Here is an 18,668-nt window from a genome sequence, read left to right as displayed (position 1 = left end):
CATACACACATACACACACACACACTCATTAGTCCATCTGTCCAATGAAAAAGCCTTGTGACATGCTAACATAAAACACATCCCATCCTTGCTCTCACCACTTGTGTCCCTGGCAGGTCTTGTCACTGTCATTGTTCTGATAGTCTGAGTTCTTCTTGTTGACGCTGTAGTTGGTCAGGTGCATGAACTTGTTGCTAAGGCTTTTCACAGAAGAGGAATACCTACAGCACAAACCACCCAAAATCAGTTATAAAGCATTATAACCTTTCCCGGCTTTAACTGAAGTCACAACCAAAACTGTATTATCAAAAGATGGAGATGATTCGTCGAAACAGGGTCAGGTGACGTACTTGACGCTGGCGAACCGGACGAGTCCGTCTTGGAAGATGTAAACACGGAGCGGGTCGTAAGACGTCACGTACACATAGATACGCAGGTCAAACTTATTCCCACTGATGAGGTAGGGCTTATGGAGATACCTGAGATACAAGAAAACAACGTTAGGAAAAAATCTTGAGACAATAGTACGTTGTTATCATAATCCTGTCCAGTTCAGTTCCCCAATGGGACCAGGCTGGCAAGACAACACAAAGAGATCTGGGACTAGGCTACAATCATATTCACACTAGCCTGGTCCCAATGGGCCGAGGCTGGCAAGACAACACAAAGAGATCTGGGACCAGGCTACAATCATATTCACACTAGCCTGGTCCCAATGGGCCGAGGCTGGCAAGACAACACAAACCGATCTGGGACCAGGCTACAATCATATTCACACTAGCCTGGTCCCAATGGGCCGAGGCTGGCAAGACAACACAAAGAGATCTGGGACCAGGCTACAATCATATTCACACTAGCCTGGTCCCAATGGGCCGAGGCTGGCAAGACAACACAAAGAGATCTGGGACCAGGCTACAATCATATTCACACTAGCCTGGTCCCAATGGGCCGAGGCTGGCAAGACAACACAAAGAGATCTGGGACCAGGCTACAATCATATTCACACTAGCCTGGTCCCAATGGGCCGAGGCTGGCAAGACAACACAAAGAGATCTGGGACTAGGCTACAATCATATTCACACTAGCCTGGTCCCAATGGGCCGAGGCTGGCAAGACAACACAAAGAGATCTGGGACCAGGCTACAATCATATTCACAGTAGCCTGGTCCCAATGGGCCGAGGCTGGCAAGACAACACAAAGAGATCTGGGACCAGGCTACAATCATATTCACACTAGAAGAAATGTTTGTCATTCCGAGGCAGCGGACGTACTTCTGCACCAGGAGTGGTCTCTTCCGTGGCATCTGACTCCACTTGTGAATAACCTGGATCCCAATACCCCGAGCAGACGCAGGCTACAGGAGAGAGAGAGAGGGAATACACCATGAGAGGGATTTATACTATGTTATTACATTGAACAAGACTAAAAGCTTGTCTCACTCTACATACAGTACTAATAAACATCCCAATTCATCCCCTTCAGAAGACACACCAAGGCTATGTCCCCAATTCCACCCTATTCCCTATATAGTGCACTACTTTAGACCAGAGCCCTATTCCCTATATAGTGCACTACTTTAGACCAGAGCCCTATGGAACCCTATTCCCTATATAGTGCACTACTTTAGACGAGAGCCCTATGGCACCCTATTCCCTATATAGTGCACTACTTTAGACCAGAGCCCTATGGCACCCTTTTCCCTATATAGTGCACTACTTTTGTCTATTTCAGACACAGCCTCAATTTTAAGTCTACTATCCACCTACCGGTTTGATGATCCATTTCTGCCTGCTACCACTGTCCTCCCAGGCCTTCTTCAGCAGCTTGACGTCCTGAGGAAGAACGAAGGAGCGAGGGAAGAAACTGAACTCCCTCTTACCAAACTGAGCCTGCATCTTAGACAGGTTCCTCCACAGACGGTCCTTACGACCGATCTGGAACGAGCCGGGGAAGTGGTTCAACTGAAAAGGAGACAGACAGAGAGAAAGAGACAGAGAAAGAGCGAGAGAGACAGAGAGAGAATTAACAAAAAAAACAGAGCAAACTAGAATGCTATTTGGCCCTAAGCAGATTACCTGACCACTGTGACTGACCCAAACTTAAGGAAAGCTTTGACTATGTACAGACTCAGTGAGCATAGCCTTGCTATTGAGAAAGGCCGCCGTAGGCAGACATGGCTCTCAAGAGAAGACAGGCTATGTGCTCACTGCCCACAAAATGAGGTGGAAACTGAGCTGCACTTCCTAACCTCCTGCCCAATGTATGACCATATTAGAGACACATATTTCCCTCAGATTACACAGACCCACAAAGAATTTGAAAACAAATCCAATTTTGATAAACTCCCATATCTACTGGGTGAAATTCCACAGTGTGCCATCACAGCAGCAAGATGTGTGACCTGGCTCACTCATTACAATAGACGACCCCCAGTGGTGGCACCAAATAACCATGTTTTAGCAGCGTCACATAACAGAAATATATTTGAATCTTCCAAATCTTCCTTCCTTTCTTTATTAAAGGAATCAAATAGAGACCAGTGAGATGCTTTTCAATGAACAAAGATGTTACATCTAACAAGTAGAAATGCAGGATTCAAGACATATTTTTTTGACATGCAAGCTAATCAAGTGATTGTCATTCATTTTTGTCTGACAATTAGGCTATTTATTTATTAAATGTTTTGTTCAAAATAGATGAATTCAATGATTTACATATACACACACTAGACTGATATTTTTATTTATTTATTATTTTATTTATTTATTTTATTTTTTATTATTATTTTTATGTATTTATTTTTAGATGTTTTTATTTCACCTTTATTTAAACTAGGCAAGTCAGTTAAGAACAAATTCTTTATTTTACAATGACGTCCTACTCCGGTAAAAACCCGGACGGCGCTGTGTGCCGCCCTATGGGGACACACAATCACGGCCGGATGTGATACAGCCTGGATTTGAACCAGGTACTATAGTGACGCCTCTTTCACTGAGCCTTAGAGACGGCTGCGCCACTCGGGAGCCCAGCTAACATAAACCCTTATACATATACAGGCCGACTTCAAATTAGTGCCTGAGGAAGCTATACGATGCACAACTTGGTGTGCTTGGAGTTCAATAATGATCCTTTAGACAGATTTATACCTACAGAAAGCTGAGACTATCTTCTCTTGAAATGCATTTTTTAAATGTTATACAATTGTTACGGGGGGGGGGGGGGGGGTCGAGTGGCTCACTCATTACAATAGACGACCCCCAGTGAAACAGGAAGACACAGCGGCAGACACTTACAGGAATCATGAGGACAATGTACTTGACTGTTTTAGGTGACCAGGTAGAATATCCAGCTCAAACCAGTGCGACCAATGTGGGAGTAAATGGTACACATAGGGACAGATATACATGTGTACATCAGACCACAGGAGGAGAAGGCGACACATAGACGTATAGGACAGCTGGACACACTAATGTTAGAAGGGACACATCGTCTGCTGATCCTAAATAAGGGCAAACATACCAAAGAGCACACTAAGCTAAACATAAGTACAAAGGCCAAAGACAGAGGCCCATAGGGTAGATGGACATATATTATTTTTAGGACAAGAAGGCTGGTGCTCTTGTCTAGCCTGGTACTATATCGGTTTGTGCTGTCTACAGCCCTGGGCTACTGCTCTTGTCTAGCCTGGTCCCATATCGGTTTGTGCTGTCTACAGCCCTGGGCTGGTGCTCTTGTCTAGCCTGGTCCCATATCGGTTTGTGCTGTCTACAGCCCTGGGCTACTGCTCTTGTCTAGCCTGGTCCTATATCGGTTTGTGCTGTCTACAGCCCTGGGCTGCTGCTCTTGTCTAGCCTGGTCCCATAGTGGTTTGTGCTGTCTACAGCCCTGGGCTACTGCTCTTGTCTAGCCTGGTCCCATAGTGGTTTGTGCTGTCTACAGCCCTGGGCTACTGCTCTTGTCTAGCCTGGTCCTATATCGGTTTGTGCTGTCTACAGCCCTGGGCTACTGCTCTTGTCTAGCCTGGTCCCATAGTGGTTTGTGCTGTCTACAGCCCTGGGCTACTGCTCTTGTCTAGCCTGGTCCCATATCGGTTTGTGCTGTCTACAGCCCTGGGTTGCTGCTCTTGTCTAGCCTGGTACTATATCGGTTTGTGCTGGGACAAACAGACGTGGGACCAGGCTAGTTTTTGTCCAGTCCTGCCTCCTCTTACCTTCTGGTATTCCCTGATGGCCTTGAATCCAGGCGATTTCATATGGTGACCCCAGCAGCCAAGCCAATCATGACTATCTGCAACAACAATACATTGTTTCAATGTTTCATTTCACACAAATATCAACACAAATTGATATTTTTCTAATTCAATAGGTAATAAGTAAAAAAACAAGTTCGAGGAGTATAAAGAAGAAGTAAACTCACTCTGAGTGACTTTGAAGTGTGACCTGGCGATGGTGTGTTTGACCACAGTGGGAGTCACAGTGCTCATCTTCCATTTGAGAAGCTTCCTCTGTTCTGGTGGCAGGGACTCCACTGAAACACACAATACCACAGCTACAGCTACACAATACAGCTGCAACTACACAATACAGCTGCAACTACACAATACAGCTACATCTACACAATACCACAGCTACAACTACACAATACAGCTACAACTACACAATACCACAGCTACAACTACACAATACAGCTGCAACTACACAATACCACAGCTACAACTACACAATACAGCTGCAACTACACAATACCACAGCTACAACTACACAATACAGCTGCAACTACACAATACCACAGCTACAACTACACAATACAGCTGCAACTACACAATACCACAGCTACAACTACACAATACAGCTGCAACTACACAATACCACAGCTACAACTACACAATACAGCTGCACCTACACAATACCACAGCTACAACTACACAATACAGCTGCAACTACACAATACCACAGCTACAGCTACACAATACAGCTGCAACTACACAATACCACAGCTACAACTACACAATACAGCTGCAACTACACAATACCACAACTACAACTACACAATACAGCTGTAACTACACAATACAGCTGCAACTACACAATACCACAGCTACAACTACACAATACAGCTGCAACTACACAATACCACAGTTACAACTACACAATACCACAGTTACAACTACACAATACAGCTGCAACTACACAATACCACAGCTACAACTACACAATACAGCTGCAACTACACAATACCACAGCTACAACTACACAATACAGCTGCAACTACACAATACCACCGCTACAACTACACAATACAGCTGCACCTACACAATACAGCTGCACGCTACAGCTACACAATACAGCTGCACAATACAGCTACACCTACACAATACAGCTGCACGCTACAGCTACAACTACACAGCTACAACTACACAATACAGCTACAACTAGGACAATAACACACAGCTACAACAACACAATAACACACAGCTACAACTAGGACAATAACACACAGCTACAACTAGGACAATAACACACAGCTACAACTAGGACAATAACACACAGCTACAACAACACAATAACACACAGCTACAACTACACAATAACACAGCTACAACTACACAATAACACAGCTACAACTACACAACAACATAGCTACAACTAGGACAACAACATAGCTACAACTAGGACAACAACATAGCTACAACTACACAATAACACACAGCTACACAATAACACACAGCTACACAATAACACACAGCTACAACTAAAAAATAACACAGCTACAACTACACAATACAACACAGCTACAACTAGGACTAAAGGACAATACAACAGCTACAACTAGGACTACACAATACAACACAGCTACAACTAGGACTAAAGGACAATACAACAGCTACAACTAGGACTACACAATACAACGCAGCTACAACTAGGACTACACAACGCAGCTACAACTAAGACTACACAACGCAGCTACAACTAAGACTACACAACGCGGCTACAACTAGGACTACACAACGCAGCTACAACTAGGACTACACAACGCAGCTACAACTAGGACTACACAACGCAGCTACAACTAGGACTACACAACGCAGCTACAACTAGGACTACACAACGCAGCTACAACTAGGACTACACAACGCAGCTACAACTAGGACTACACAACGCAGCTACAACTAGGACTACACAACGCAGCTACAACTAGGACTACACAACGCAGCTACAACTAGGACTACACAACGCAGCTACAACTAGGACTACACAACGCAGCTACAACTAGGACTACACAACCCAGCTACAACTAGGACTACACAACGCAGCTACAACTAAGACTACACAACGCAGCTACAACTAAGACTACACAACGCAGCTACAACTAAGACTACACAACGCAGCTACAACTAAAACTACACAACGCAGCTACAACTAGGACTACACAACGCAGCTACAACTAAGACTACACAACGCAGCTACAACTAGGACTACACAACACAGCTACAACTAGGACTACACAACACAGCTACAACTAGGACTACACAACACAGCTACAACTAGGACTACACAACACAGCTACAACTAGGACTACACAACGCAGCTACAACTAGGACTACACAACACAGCTACAACTAGGACTACACAACACAGCTACAACTAGGACTACACAACACAGCTACAACTAGGACTACACAACTACAACTAGGACTACACAACACAGCTACAACTAGGACTACACAACACAGCTACAACTCGGACTACACAACACAGCTACAACTAGGACTACACAACACAGCTACAACTCGGACTACACAACACAGCTAAAACTAGGACTACAGGACTATACAACACAACCCAGCTACAACTAGGACTACACAACGCAGCTACAACTAGGACTACACAACACAGCTACAACTAGGACTACACAACACAGCTACAACTAGGACTACACAACACAGCTACAACTCGGACTACACAACACAGCTACAACTAGGACTACAGGACTATACAACACAACCCAGCTACAACTAGGACTACACAACGCAGCTACAACTAGGACTACACAACACAGCTACAACTAGGACTACAGGACTATACAACACAACCCAGCTACAACTAGGACTACACAACGCAGCTACAAGTAGGACTACACAACGCAGCTACAAGTAGGACTACACAACACAACACAGCTACAACTAGGACTACACAACACAGCTACAACTAGGAGTACAGGACTATACAACACAACGCAGCTACAACTAGGACTACACAACGCAGCTACAACTAGGACTACACAATACAGCTACAACTAGGACTACACAACGCAGCTACAACTAGGACTACACAACGCAGCTACAACTAGGACTACACAACGCAGCTACAACTAGGACTACACAACGCGGCTACAACTAGGACTACACAACGCGGCTACAACTAGGACTACACAACGCAGCTACAACTAGGACTACACAACGCAGCTACAACTAGGACTACACAACGCAGCTACAACTAGGACTACACAACGCAGCTACAACTAGGACTACACAACGCAGCTACAACTAGGACTACACAACGCAGCTACAACTAGGACTACACAACGCAGCTACAACTAGGACTACACAACGCAGCTACAACTAGGACTACACAACGCAGCTACAACTAGGACTACACAACGCAGCTACAACTAGGACTACACAACGCAGCTACAACTAGGACTACACAACGCAGCTACAACTAGGACTACACAACCCAGCTACAACTAGGACTACACAACGCAGCTACAACTAAGACTACACAACGCAGCTACAACTAAGACTACACAACGCAGCTACAACTAAGACTACACAACGCAGCTACAACTAAAACTACACAACGCAGCTACAACTAGGACTACACAACGCAGCTACAACTAAGACTACACAACGCAGCTACAACTAGGACTACATAACGCAGCTACAACTAGGACTACACAACGCAGCTACAACTAGGACTACACAACGCAGCTACAACTAGGACTACACAACGCAGCTACAACTAGGACTACACAACGCAGCTACAACTAGGACTACACAACGCAGCTACAACTAGGACTACACAACGCAGCTACAACTAGGACTACACAACACAGCTACAACTAGGACTACACAACACAGCTACAACTAGGACTACACAACACAGCTACAACTAGGACTACACAACACAGCTACAACTAGGACTACACAACACAGCTACAACTAGGACTACACAACACAGCTACAACTAGGACTACACAACACAGCTACAACTAGGACTACACAGCTACAACTAGAACTACACAGCTAAAACTAGAACTACACAACACAGCTACAACTAGGACTACACAGCTACAACTAGGACTACACAGCTACAACTAGAACTACACAGCTACAACTAGAACTACACAACACAGCTACAACTAGAACTACACAACGCAGCTACAACTAGAACTACACAACGCAGCTACAACTAGAACTACACAAAGCAGCTACAACTAGGACTACACAACGCAGCTACAACTAGGACTACACAACGCAGCTACAACTAGGACTACACAACGCAGCTACAACTAGGACTACACAACGCAGCTACAACTAGGACTACACAACGCAGCTACAACTAGGACTACACAACACAGCTACAACTAGGACTACACAACACAGCTACAACTAGGACTACACAACACAGCTACAACTACACGATACAGCTGCAACTACACAATACCACAGCTGCAACTACACAATACAGCTACATCTACACAATACCACAGCTACAACTACACAATACAGCTGCAACTACACAATACCACAGTTACAACTACACAATACCACAGCTACAACTACACAATATAGCTACATCTACACAATACCACAGCTACATCTACACAATACCACAGCTACAACTACACAATACAGCTGCACCTACACAATACAGCTGCACGCTACAGCTGCACAATACAGCTACACCTACACAATACAGCTGCACGCTACAGCTACAACTACACAGCTACAACTACACAATACAGCTACAACTAGGACAATAACACACAGCTACAACAACACAATAACACACAGCTACAACTAGGACAATAACACACAGCTACAACTAGGACAATAACACACAGCTACAACTAGGACAATAACACACAGCTACAACTAGGACAATAACACACAGCTACAACAACACAATAACACACAGCTACAACTACACAATAACACAGCTACAACTAGGACAACAACATAGCTACAACTAGGACAACAACATAGCTACAACTAGGACAACAACATAGCTACAACTACACAATAACACACAGCTACACAATAACACACAGCTACAACTACAAAATAACACAGCTACAACTATACAAATACAACACAGCTACTAAAGTGGCCGTTCCACTGGATGTCATAAGGTGAATGCACCAATTTGTAAGTCGCTCTGGATAAGAGCGTCTGCTAAATGACTTAAATGTAAATGTAAATGTAAAGGACAATACAACAGCTACAACTAGGACTACACAACGCAGCTACAACTAGGACTACACAACGCAGCTACAACTAAGACTACACAACACAGCTACAACTAGGACTACACAATACAACGCAGCTACAACTAAGACTACACAACGCAGCTACAACTAAGACTACACAACGCAGCTACAACTAGGACTACACAACACAGCTACAACTAGGACTACAGGACTATACAACACAACGCAGCTACAACTAGGACTACACAACGCAGCTACAACTAGGACTACACAACGCAGCTACAACTAGAACTACACAACGCAGCTACAACTAGGACTACACAACGCAGCTACAACTAGGACTACACAACGCAGTTACAACTAGGACTACACAACGCAGCTACAACTAGGACTACACAACGCAGCTACAACTAGGACTACACAACGCAGCTACAACTAGGACTACACAACGCAGCTACAACTAGGACTACACAACGCAGCTACAACTAGGACTACACAACGCAGCTACAACTAGGACTACACAACGCAGCTACAACTAGGACTACACAACGCAGCTACAACTAGGACTACACAACGCAGCTACAACTAGGACTACACAACCCAGCTACAACTAGGACTACACAACGCAGCTACAACTAAGACTACACAACGCAGCTACAACTAAGACTACACAACGCAGCTACAACTAAGACTACACAACGCAGCTACAACTAAAACTACACAACGCAGCTACAACTAGGACTACACAACGCAGCTACAACTAAGACTACACAACGCAGCTACAACTAGGACTACATAACGCAGCTACAACTAGGACTACACAACGCAGCTACAACTAGGACTACACAACGCAGCTACAACTAGGACTACACAACGCAGCTACAACTAGGACTACACAACGCAGCTACAACTAGGACTACACAACGCAGCTACAACTAGGACTACACAACACAGCTACAACTAGGACTACACAACACAGCTACAACTAGGACTACACAACACAGCTACAACTAGGACTACACAACACAGCTACAACTAGGACTACACAACACAGCTACAACTAGGACTACACAACACAGCTACAACTAGGACTACACAACACAGCTACAACTAGGACTACACAGCTACAACTAGAACTACACAGCTAAAACTAGAACTACACAACACAGCTACAACTAGGACTACACAGCTACAACTAGGACTACACAGCTACAACTAGAACTACACAGCTACAACTAGAACTACACAACGCAGCTACAACTAGAACTACACAACGCAGCTACAACTAGAACTACACAACGCAGCTACAACTAGGACTACACAACGCAGCTACAACTAGGACTACACAATGCAGCTACAACTAGGACTACACAACGCAGCTACAACTAGGACTACACAACGCAGCTACAACTAGGACTACACAACGCAGCTACAACTAGGACTACACAACACAGCTACAACTAGGACTACACAACACAGCTACAACTAGGACTACACAACACAGCTACAACTACACGATACAGCTGCAACTACACAATACCACAGCTGCAACTACACAATACAGCTACATCTACACAATACCACAGCTACAACTACACAATACAGCTGCAACTACACAATACCACAGTTACAACTACACAATACCACAGCTACAACTACACAATACAGCTACATCTACACAATACCACAGCTACATCTACACAATACCACAGCTACAACTACACAATACAGCTGCACCTACACAATACAGCTGCACGCTACAGCTGCACAATACAGCTACACCTACACAATACAGCTGCACGCTACAGCTACAACTACACAGCTACAACTACACAATACAGCTACAACTAGGACAATAACACACAGCTACAACAACACAATAACACACAGCTACAACTAGGACAATAACACACAGCTACAACTAGGACAATAACACACAGCTACAACTAGGACAATAACACACAGCTACAACTAGGACAATAACACACAGCTACAACAACACAATAACACACAGCTACAACTACACAATAACACAGCTACAACTAGGACAACAACATAGCTACAACTAGGACAACAACATAGCTACAACTAGGACAACAACATAGCTACAACTACACAATAACACACAGCTACACAATAACACACAGCTACAACTACAAAATAACACAGCTACAACTATACAAATACAACACAGCTACTAAAGTGGCCGTTCCACTGGATGTCATAAGGTGAATGCACCAATTTGTAAGTCGCTCTGGATAAGAGCGTCTGCTAAATGACTTAAATGTAAATGTAAATGTAAAGGACAATACAACAGCTACAACTAGGACTACACAACGCAGCTACAACTAGGACTACACAACGCAGCTACAACTAAGACTACACAACACAGCTACAACTAGGACTACACAATACAACGCAGCTACAACTAAGACTACACAACGCAGCTACAACTAAGACTACACAACGCAGCTACAACTAGGACTACACAACACAGCTACAACTAGGACTACAGGACTATACAACACAACGCAGCTACAACTAGGACTACACAACGCAGCTACAACTAGGACTACACAACGCAGCTACAACTAGAACTACACAACGCAGCTACAACTAGGACTACACAACGCAGCTACAACTAGGACTACACAACGCAGCTACAACTAGGACTACACAACGCAGCTACAACTAGGACTACACAACGCAGCTACAACTAGGACTACACAACGCAGCTACAACTAGGACTACACAACGCAGCTACAACTAGGACTACACAACGCAGCTACAACTAGGACTACACAACGCAGCTACAACTAGGACTACACAACGCAGCTACAACTAGGACTACACAACGTAGCTACAACTAGGACTACACAACGCAGCTACAACTAGGACTACACAACACAGCTACAACTAGGACTACACAACACAGCTACAACTAGGACTACACAACACAGCTACAACTAGGACTACACAACACAGCTACAACTAGGACTACACAACACAGCTACAACTACACGATACAGCTGCAACTACACAATACCACAGCTGCAACTACACAATACAGCTACATCTACACAATACCACATCTACAACTACACAATACAGCTGCATCTACACAATAACACAGTTACAACTACACAATACCACAGCTACAACTACACAATACCACAGCTACATCTACACAATACCACAGCTACATCTACACAATACCACAGCTACAACTACACAATACAGCTGCACCTACACAATACAGCTGCACGCTACAGCTACACAATACAGCTGCACAATACAGCTACACCTACACAATACAGCTGCACGCTACAGCTACAACTACACAGCTACAACTACACAATACAGCTACAACTAGGACAATAACACACAGCTACAACAACACAATAACACACAGCTACAACTAGGACAATAACACACAGCTACAACTAGGACAATAACACACAGCTACAACTAGGACAATAACACACAGCTACAACAACACAATAACACACAGCTACAACTACACAATAACACAGCTACAACTACACAACAACATAGCTACAACTAGGACAACAACATAGCTACAACTAGGACAACAACATAGCTACAACTACACAATAACACACAGCTACACAATAACACACAGCTACACAATAACACACAGCTACAACTACAAAATAACACAGCTACAACTACACAATACAACACAGCTACAACTAGGACTAAAGGACAATACAACAGCTACAACTAGGACTACACAACGCAGCTACAACTAGGACTACACAACGCAGCTACAACTAAGACTACACAACGCAGCTACAACTACACAGCTACAACTACACAATACAGCTACAACTAGGACAATAACACACAGCTACAACAACACAATAACACACAGCTACAACTAGGACAATAACACACAGCTACAACTAGGACAATAACACACAGCTACAACTAGGACAATAACACACAGCTACAACAACACAATAACACACAGCTACAACTACACAATAACACAGCTACAACTACACAACAACATAGCTACAACTAGGACAACAACATAGCTACAACTAGGACAACAACATAGCTACAACTACACAATAACACACAGCTACACAATAACACACAGCTACACAATAACACACAGCTACAACTACAAAATAACACAGCTACAACTACACAATACAACACAGCTACAACTAGGACTAAAGGACAATACAACAGCTACAACTAGGACTACACAACGCAGCTACAACTAGGACTACACAACGCAGCTACAACTAAGACTACACAACGCAGCTACAACTAAGACTACACAACGCAGCTACAACTAAGACTACACAACGCAGCTACAACTAGGACTACAGGACTATACAACACAACACAGCTACAACTAGGACTACACAACGCAGCTACAACTAGGACTACACAACACAGCTACAACTAGGACTACAGGACTATACAACACAACGCAGCTACAACTAGGACTACACAACGCAGCTACAACTAGGACTACACAACGCAGCTACAACTAGGACTACACAACGCAGCTACAACTAGGACTACACAACGCAGCTACAACTAGGACTACACAACGCAGCTACAACTAGGACTACACAACGCAGCTACAACTAGGACTACACAACGCAGCTACAACTAGGACTACACAACGCAGCTACACAACGCAGCTACAACTAGGACTACACAACGCAGCTACAACTAGGACTACACAACGCAGCTACAACTAGGACTACACAACGCAGCTACAACTAGGACTACACAACGCAGCTACAACTAGGACTACACAACGCAGCTACAACTAGGACTACACAACGCAGCTACAACTAGGACTACACAACGCAGCTACAACTAGGACTACACAACGCAGCTACAACTAGGACTACACAACGCAGCTACAACTAGGACTACACAACGCAGCTACAACTAGGACTACACAACGCAGCTACAACTAGGACTACACAACGCAGCTACAACTAGGACTACACAACACAGCTACAACTAGGACTACACAACGCAGCTACAACTAGGACTACACAACGCAGCTACAACTAGGACTACACAACACAGCTACAACTAGGACTACACAACACAGCTACAACTAGGACTACACAACACAGCTATAACTAGGACTACACAACACAGCTACAACTAGGACTACACAGCTACAACTAGAACTACACAGCTACAACTAGAACTACACAACACAGCTACAACTAGGACTACACAACACAGCTACAACCAGGACTACACAGCTACAACTAGGACTACACAGCTACAACTAGAACTACACAGCTACAACTAGAACTACACAACACAGCTACAACTAGAACTACACAACGCAGCTACAACTAGAACTACACAACGCAGCTACAACTAGGACTACACAACGCAGCTACAACTAGAACTACACAACGCAGCTACAACTAGGACTACACAACGCAGCTACAACTAGGACTATACAACGCAGCTACAACTAGGACTACACAACGCAGCTACAACTAGGACTACACAACGCAGCTACAACTAGGACTACACAACGCAGCTACAACTAGGACTACACAACGCAGCTACAACTAGGACTACACAACGCAGCTACAACTAGGACTACACAACACAGCTACAACTAGGACTACACAACGCAGCTACAACTAGGACTACACAACGCAGCTACAAGTAGGACTACACAACACAGCTACAAGTAGGACTACACAACGCAGCTACAACTAGGACTACACAACACAGCTACAACTAGGACTACACAACGCAGCTACAACTAGGACTACACAACACAGCTACAACTAGGACTACACAACACAGCTACAAGTAGGACTACACAACACAACTACAAGTAGGACTACACAGCTACAACTAGGACTACACAACACAGCTACAACTAGGACTACACAACGCAGCTACAACTAGGACTACACAACGCAGCTACAAGTAGGACTACACAACACAGCTACAACTAGGACTACACAACTACAAGTAGGACTACACAACACAACTACAAGTAGGACTACACAACACAACACAGCTACAACTAGGACTACAGTACCATAGGACTAGAGGGCAGCAATCACTACATGGAGGATGAGGAAGTTGTACACAATGTTAGGCTTCTGATCTCAACATGTGTACCTTTGTCAACACAGTAAAGCAGTGTCCTACCTCTCTACAGTAGTGCACTACATAGGGAATAGAGCAGTCTACCATTATAAAACGCAGTGAAGGGGTGTCTTACCTCTCTTAAAGCAGTCTACCATTATAAAACGCAGTGAAGGGGTGTCCTACCTCTCTACACTGGAGCACTACATAGGGAATAGAGCAGTCTACCATTATAAAACGCAGTGAAGGGGTGTCCTACCTCTCTTAAAGCAGTCTACCATTATAAAACGCAGTGAAGGGGTGTCCTACCTCTCTTAAAGCAGTCTACCATTATAAAACGCAGTGAAGGGGTGTCCTACCTCTCTTAAAGCAGTCTACCATTATAAAACGCAGTGAAGGGGTGTCCTACCTCTCTACACTAGAGCACTACATAGGGAATAGAGCAGTCTACCATTATAAAACACAGTGAAGGGGTGTCCTACCTCTCTACACTAGAGCACTACATAGGGAATAGAGCAGTCTACCATTATGAAACACAGTGAAGGGGTGTCCTACCTCTCTGGTTGGCAGTGCTGAAGTACAGTGTAGGGGGGATGAGGGGGAACATGCTGGGGATCAGAGCAGGCTTCACCTCTTCCTCTAACTCAGGGCTCATCTGCTCCTCATCTGCTACACTGGAACACACAGTAACACACAGTGGCATTAGAACACACAGTAACACACAGTGGCATTAGAATACACAGTAACACACAGTAACACACAGTGGCATTATAACACACAGTAACACACAGTGGCATTAGAACACACTGTAACACACAGTGACATTAGAACACACTGTAACACACAGTAACACACAGTGACACACAGTGGCATTAGAACACACAGTAACACACAGTGACATTAGAACACACAGTAACACACTGTGACATTAGAACACACTGTAACACACTGTAACACACAGTGGCATTAGAACACACAGTAACACACTGTAACACACAGTAACACACAGTGGCATTAGAACACACAGTAACACACAGTGACACACAGTGACATTAGAACACACAGTAACACACAGTAACACACAGTGACATTAGAACACACAGTAACACACAGTGGCATTAGAACACACAGTAACACACAGTGACATTAGAACACACAGTAACACACAGTAACACACAGTAACACACAGTAACACACAGTGGCATTAGAACACACAGTAACACACAGTAACACACAGTGACATTAGAACACACAGTAACACACAGTAACACACAGTAACACACAGTGGCATTAGAACACACAGTAACACACAGTGGCATTAGAACACACTAGAGGTCGACCGATTAATCGTAATGGCCGATTAATTAGGGCCGATTTCAATACCATCGGAAATTGGTATTTTTGGGCGCCGATTTGCCGATTTTCTTATTATTATTTTTCACCTTTATTTAACTAGGCAAGTCAGTTAAGAACACATTCTTATTTTCAATGACGGCCTAGGAACGTCCTGCCTCGTTTAGGGGCAGAACGACAGATTTTTAACCTTGTCAGCTCGGGGGATCCAATCTTGCAACCTTACAGTTAACTAGTCCACTGCTCTAACACCTGATTACATTGCACTCCACGAGGAGCCTGCCTGTTACGCGAATGCAGTAAGCTAAGGTAAGTTGCTAGCTAGCATTAAACTTATCTTATAAAAAACAATCAATCAATGGCTGTCATTGCTCCAATGTGTACTTAACCATAAACATCAATGCCTTTCTTATAATCAATACACAAGTATATATTTTGAAACCTGCATATTTAGCTAAAAGTAATCCAGGTTAGCAGGCAATATTAACCAGGTGAAATTGTGTCATTTCTCTTGCGTTCATTGCACGCAGAGTCAGGGTATATGCAACAGTTTGGGCCGCCTGGCTCTTTGCGAACTAATTTGCCAGAATTTTATGTAATTATGACATAACATTGAAGGTCGTGCAATGTAACAGGAATATTTAGACTCATGGATGCCACCCGTTAGATAAAATACGGAACGGAATAAACGTTTTGTTTTCGAGGTGATAGTTTCCGGATTAGTCAAAGGTATATGGTTTAGAGAGAAATAGTCGACGCGTTATAATTCCTGTGATAACTTGCGGCTGAATTTGAAAGGGGTTCCTTCGTTATTTTACCGTTCATGTCTTCCATAGAGAATGTCTTGATCTACTTCAAATAAGGTCTGTGTTTCGTGCAGGTTTAAACCGCTTAAACTCGACGTTTTGATACCCGTGTAAATCTCACTAGGATAAGGTAACGTTTGTCAACATATTTTCATAAATCCACTCTACAAATGTTTTTATCTTCGCTTATATTTAGCCAATATTGATCAGAGTTACCTTGTCCTATGGATATCTACACAGTTATAAAATTGGCACGGTGATGTAAGCCTACACGAAACACAGACCTTATTTTAAGTGAATCTAAAAATATCCTATGGAATAAATGAAGGAACCGCTTTTCAGATTTTGCTAGAAGGTGTCATGGGAATTATGACTCGCACTTTGGTCGTCAATTCTTACCATGCCCATTATTAAAATAGGATTTCCTGCATATAGAAATTACAGTTTTTGTTTTCAACATTCATCACAGGTAACTTAAACTCTATTTTTATTCAAACAGTTGAGAGTATTTGTCTCCTAAGCAGACTCTTCAGTATCATTGTCACTTCAGAGCTGTGTGTGTGTGTTTTACAGATGGCAGAAAAAAGCAGAGCACCAGTGTGGGACTATTACATGGAATTGGCACCAGGGAAAGCAAGGTGTCTTATTTGTGATAAAGATGTAAGCACGGGGTCAGCAACGGCTAAATCTAAAAATACCACCAACCTGTGGAATCACCTTAAGAACACCCATCCAAAACGCCCATAAGGAAGCAATGATGAAAAAAGCAAAACGCTAATTCTTCACAAGGAAGAAGTGATACAGACACATCGCAGGCTACAATCTTACAACTGTTTAATAAACAAGCAAAATGGCAGGACAAAGACCCAAGGGCCAAGAAGATGGATGTA

General features: G+C 43.6%; 1 protein-coding gene across 2 annotated transcripts in view; it reads right to left on the bottom strand.

Moving 5' to 3' along the window:
* ttll4 (tubulin tyrosine ligase-like family, member 4) overlaps positions 1-18,668 on the bottom strand; it is a 49,994-nt gene that overhangs the window by 13,590 nt on the left and 17,736 nt on the right. Inside the window, exons 5-11 of one of the 2 annotated variants that reach the window (XM_071340722.1) lie at positions 16,175-16,293; positions 4,418-4,528; positions 4,212-4,288; positions 1,768-1,962; positions 1,273-1,355; positions 351-479; positions 99-221 (exon numbers count right to left, since the gene is read on the bottom strand). In XM_071340722.1, coding sequence (XP_071196823.1) covers positions 99-221; positions 351-479; positions 1,273-1,355; positions 1,768-1,962; positions 4,212-4,288; positions 4,418-4,528; positions 16,175-16,293 — 837 coding nt within the window. The remainder of the gene's footprint in view (positions 1-98; positions 222-350; positions 480-1,272; positions 1,356-1,767; positions 1,963-4,211; positions 4,289-4,417; positions 4,529-16,174; positions 16,294-18,668) is intronic. The other variant, XM_071340723.1, reaches the window with a different exon arrangement.

The sequence above is a fragment of the Salvelinus alpinus genome, chromosome 14 (assembly GCF_045679555.1).
Source record: "Salvelinus alpinus chromosome 14, SLU_Salpinus.1, whole genome shotgun sequence".
Taxonomy (NCBI): Eukaryota; Metazoa; Chordata; class Actinopteri; order Salmoniformes; family Salmonidae; genus Salvelinus; species Salvelinus alpinus.
Note: the sequence above shows the minus strand (reverse complement) of the source record. Positions and strands in the feature narration are given on the sequence as shown.